The following is a 4,896-nucleotide window of genomic DNA, read 5'->3' as shown; positions in this document are numbered from 1 at the left end:
ACACAACACGAGTATGTGATACAAATGTGAGGGCCTCAGCCAGTACAGTTTTACACCAGGTCAGTTTAACTTGGTAGCAGACACCCCCAGGTGGGATGGCTCCTTGCTCCTCTAGACTCTTTAGATAGTGGACATTCGTGGATGACCTTTCTCAAGGTTCTCCCTTGCGACACGTCCCAGTTTAGTCCACATCCCTAGTTTTCCTTATGCATACAATGTGCCCTAGACTGGGGACACTTTACCTTCCCATGTCTCCAACATCATGGTAGCTCTAAAAAGGAGGATGTGCCTTTAACCCTCCCCTGCCCCCCATACTCTAGGCCAGCACAGGGCTGCACACAGGGGGCTCACTGGGCATCAGACTCTGAAGTGCAGCTTCTCTAGCCCAGACAGAAGGAGCCTGCTGTCTCCAAGACATATATCTTGTCCACAAGTGGTTTTCATTCTCCATCTTTTAATTTTTGGGACAGGGACAGAGAGCTCATAGGGATCAGGGATTTTCCTTATTTTAAGTCTCTATCCTACTTTTTTTTACAAAGAACCATACTGATTTATTAATTAGTTAAATGATCACTTCTACAAAAGATCAATAAACATATTAAAAGTAAGCAATCAAGTTGAACAAAATAATCACAATATAGTTTTTCTGCCAATTGCCAAAAATCATACTAAATACGTTTGATAAATATGTTTCTGCTTTTTCCCAAGGTAGAAAAGGAACCTTGTTTAAAGTCAGTCTCGGTAAACAAAACTGGCATGTATCAGCAAAGAGAATCATGGAAAACTCCAACTTCTCTGTGCTCTATAGGCAGCCCAGATTCAATGGGACATTCACTGTTGGTCAAGCTGTAATAATATCCTTGTTCATTGGACTGTATTATTATTAACACATTCAGATAGAGTGATTTGACATAAGGAACCTAGCCCTGTTAGCAACTGTTTCCAGGGCACGTTTCATGTCTCTGTTTCTCAGGCTGTAGATGAAGGGGTTCAGCATGGGGGTGATGATCATATACATCACAGAGGCAATTACTTTTTTATTATTGGGTGTTGACGATGAGGAGAAAAAGTAAACTTCTCCAATGGTCCCATAGTATAAAGACACAACAAGGAGGTGGGAGCCACAGGTTGAAAGGACTTTGAGGAATTTCTTAGCAGAGGGGTCTCTCAGGACAGTGGTCCAAATGCGGATATAGGAGCCCAAGATGCCACTCAAAGGCAGGAGGATGAGAATTCCTCCCTCAATGAAGATGGCCAACTCATTGAGGGAGATGTCTGAGCAGCTCAAATTCAGGAGTGTAGGGAGGTCACAGAATAAGTGTGGGATGGTATTGTCACCACAGAAGGACAGTCGGGCCAAGAGCAGAGTGTGCAACAGAGAGTGAAGACTGGATAATAACCAGGACCCTGCTACTAAGGAGACACACAGCTCCTGCCTCATGATGGTGGTGTAGTGGAGGGGCTGACAGATGGCCACGTACCTGTCATAGGCCATCACTGCAAGAAGGAAATTGTCAAGACAAGCAAACAATAAGAAAAAGTATGCCTGGGAAAGGCACCCTGCATAGGGGATAGACTTGTGATTAGTCTGCATGTTCCACAGCAACTTTGGGACAGTGACAGATGAGAAGGAGACATCAGTGAAGGCCAAGTGGCTGAGGAAGAAGTACATGGGGGTGTGGAGGCGCGAGTCCAGCCTGATGAGCAGGATGATGAGCAGGTTCCCCAGCACCGTGGTCAGGTACATGCCCAGGAACAGGGCGAAGAACAGGCCCTGCTGCTCTGGATGGATGGGGAGCCCCAGGAGGAGGAACTCGGACACGCTGCTCTGGTTCTCCCACCTCATGCTGCTCATGTCTCCTGGGAAGGAAGGACAGGGTAATGAGGGAAGGCTGGAATTAGCCACATGATTAGAGTGATGTTTCCTTACATAAGGTGTTAATTTTTAACTAGTCCTCTGTTTATTACTCACACTGGTTGATGCTTGAAAACCAGTCTGTGACAGCAGGCTCTGATGGTACATGACACCCTCACAAAATAACAAGATTTCCTTCTTGGAACCAGAGGACATTTTTCTTTATCATATTAATATGTATTAGACTATACCCTAGTTCCAGGCATATACAAAGCACCCAATGCATTATAGTAAACAGGAAAATTCAGTCTCTACATTTAAGGAATTTGCATCTTTAGATCATGCCAGGTCAAAATCAATAACTGGCATGAATGGCAGCATCATGGGAGAGGCATCCCTAGGCAAACAGGACATTTCCTCTTAGAAAAGTTAGAGTCCCACTAAGTGGAATAGAATAGCTTATGATTTGTTTCAGGCTTATGGTAAAATTGCCAGCGTCCTTACTAATCAAAGACAGTTAATATTCCTGGGCACACAAGATCAACCCTTGTTGGCTTTAATAATAATGTGAAATATTTGTAATTAACACATAAGAGGTGGGCAGTATGCCAAAATGTTTACATACAGGTTGTGTTTAAATTTCACCATTGCCCTAATTAACCAGTCTCCTCACACCCATTTTAACCTTGAGGAACAAAATGTACATTTCCTGGTGTGCAAAGAGCATCACTAATAAGTTAAACTAGTGAAATGACAATGTGTGTCTCACCAGAATTTGTCACCCGGCAAAGATGTCACAGCCCTCATTAGACAAGCTGTGTGACCTCATTTGGCACTTGTTGGTCCAGCAGTTTTCAGCAATACTGATAACAAAAAGGGCTTTCAAACAACTTTAATTTACAAAAGTAGGTATATGTGTAGACACTGCATTGTCGTTAGGAAAATACTGTTCCCTTCATTCCAATAATGCACTAAAACTCAGGACAAAGACACAATGACCATTGAGGTAACTAGGTTCCCTTATGGTGGTGCTGGGATTCAGTCTTCCTTTGGCAGTGAGTTTAGAGGATTGGAACACACACATACACATACAGACACACACACACACACACACACACACACAGTCTCACACACTCAAAGCTGAAGAAGGAATCTAGACTGATTCACTCAAGAAGTGGAGCAGGACAGCAAGGCCTTCTTAGGGACCATAAACTTGCTCAGGGTTGTGCTTATCTAGGTTCATGGCCACTGGGAGGACAGTGTCTGGACCCCCATGTGGAGGCCTGGCTGCCCACTGACTTGTGCCGTGTTAGCCTCACTGAGAAAATAGGAAAGAAGCAGTAACCAACTGGACCAACAAGTGTCTTGATTGGGGCAGGGCTTGTGAGGAAGGTTCTGGGTCTGGAGCCCTAAACAGCTTAGGCTGTGTGCACCAGGTGTGTGAGTGGTGTGCAGCTACCTTTTTTCTTGTGTAACTACCTTTGCTGCCCTGAATGTGATGGAGAAACCTCCATGTTACAAATTTTGGTTTGTGGAAGTATGATAATAATCCTTGTTTACTGAACACAAATCATGAGCCAGTCCTGGTGCTGGATAGTACTGGTGCTCATTTAGTCCTCAAAACAGCACTGTGTATGCAAGTGGTTACTGCTCCTTTCCCAGGGAGGGAGCTGAATGTCAGAGAGGAAACAAGGGCCAGATGAGGAATGGTTCCCAGTGGACCTGCTGCAGGCACTGAGGATCCATCCATTAGTATGTTACACCTGCCCAGTGGGGGAGACCTGAGTGACCCTTCCTTTCAATGCAGAGCATGACCACTGTGGACAGCCAGTATAGTGTAATGAAGGAGGCATCTTGGCCCCATGCATTGGAGGAACCATCCCATAAACACCACCTGTATATAAACATCAACAAACACACACACACACTAAACCTTGGCGTGACATGCATATATAATCATAAGGAAAATACAAGATTACACCTAACACTTGACTCTAACAATTTCAAGTCCTCTCTACCCTGTTGCTCATGGATAAATGCAGGAACCTCCTGCTCCACAGCAGGGAACACATCTTCTCTACTTACATCTGCAACTCTTTACTTACCTGTGATGAGTAGCCAAAAGGAAAAGGGTGGAAGTTATGGAGAGGAAAGAGCAGATTTTGAGATGAAAGGACTGAAAAAGATCACACTTGGCAGTGGGCAGTGGTCCTCTTGTGCTTAATGGGGGCCCAGCTGGTGCTTGAACTCAGGTTGTGTCATTTATCTCTCCCCAACCCTTCCTCTCTTAGGTATTTCCCTTCCCCCCTCTCTTTATCTTACTGTTTCTGATCCTTCACAACACTTCTGTCTACTCTCTTTTTTCTTTCCCCTCTTCTCCCCGTCTCTTGTCAGAAATACAGCAATCACACACAGAAACATCTATCCACCCCATCACACACAGATCTTTATGGAGGGCACATCTGACCTCTGGGCACAGAGACACACTCTGCTCACCTAGAATCCCCCACCTGCTCATGCCTGTGTCATTCTTTGTTACAGCAGGCACCTTCTAGTCAGTGTCTGAATCCTCAGCTTTTGCTGGGAAGATCAAAAACAAAAAGTAAGAAGACGTCTTGTGTGAGTCCATAACCCCCTCAGCTTGCTGTGTCTGGTCTGTCCCTGATGCCAGAGAACAGCCAGGACATGACTTTATAAACCACTGAGAGGACAACACAAGGTCCCTGAGCTCCTGGTTAAGGAAAGACAGTCACTTAATTGTCTCTAGTTCCTGCCCGACCTTGGGGAGGAGCCTGCATAGAAGCTGGAAGGACTTTGCTGGTGGAGTCACCTGAGAGGGTGTCCCAGGTGTCAGAGGACCCTGCGCTCCTCTCTGCCTTTAGTTCCAACCAGGTAGCAGCTGGCATGATTGTTCTCCAATGCCAGTGTACCCAATGCTATGGGTTTTCAGTCACCCTTGTTGAGCCTAAATAAGTAAAGTAAGTTCTCTCAGCCTTGTGTTACCTGTTATAAATGCAGATACTAATGGTATTAATAGTCAT

The 4,896-nt window shown here is 45.1% G+C and overlaps 1 protein-coding gene across 1 annotated transcript; it reads right to left on the bottom strand.

Moving 5' to 3' along the window:
* Positions 1-892: 892 nt before the first annotated feature.
* LOC119231384 (olfactory receptor 1J4-like) lies at positions 893-1,881 on the bottom strand. The gene has a single exon (XM_037493158.1). It carries the CDS (start codon positions 1,853-1,855, stop codon positions 893-895), a length of 963 nt encoding a protein of 320 aa, XP_037349055.1. The 5' UTR covers positions 1,856-1,881.
* Positions 1,882-4,896: the final 3,015 nt, after the last annotated feature.

Source organism: Talpa occidentalis, unplaced genomic scaffold (genome assembly GCF_014898055.3).
Source record: "Talpa occidentalis isolate TD23 unplaced genomic scaffold, MPIMG_talOcc4v2.1 talOcc4.7, whole genome shotgun sequence".
In the NCBI taxonomy this organism is placed as follows: domain Eukaryota; kingdom Metazoa; phylum Chordata; class Mammalia; order Eulipotyphla; family Talpidae; genus Talpa; species Talpa occidentalis.
Note: the sequence above shows the minus strand (reverse complement) of the source record. Positions and strands in the feature narration are given on the sequence as shown.

What these genes read in the sequence shown, in the direction of transcription:
- LOC119231384 (XM_037493158.1), bottom strand. Translation starts at nt 1,855, where the DNA reads ATGAGCAGCATGAGGTGGGAGAACCAGAGCAGCGTGTCCGAGTTCCTC.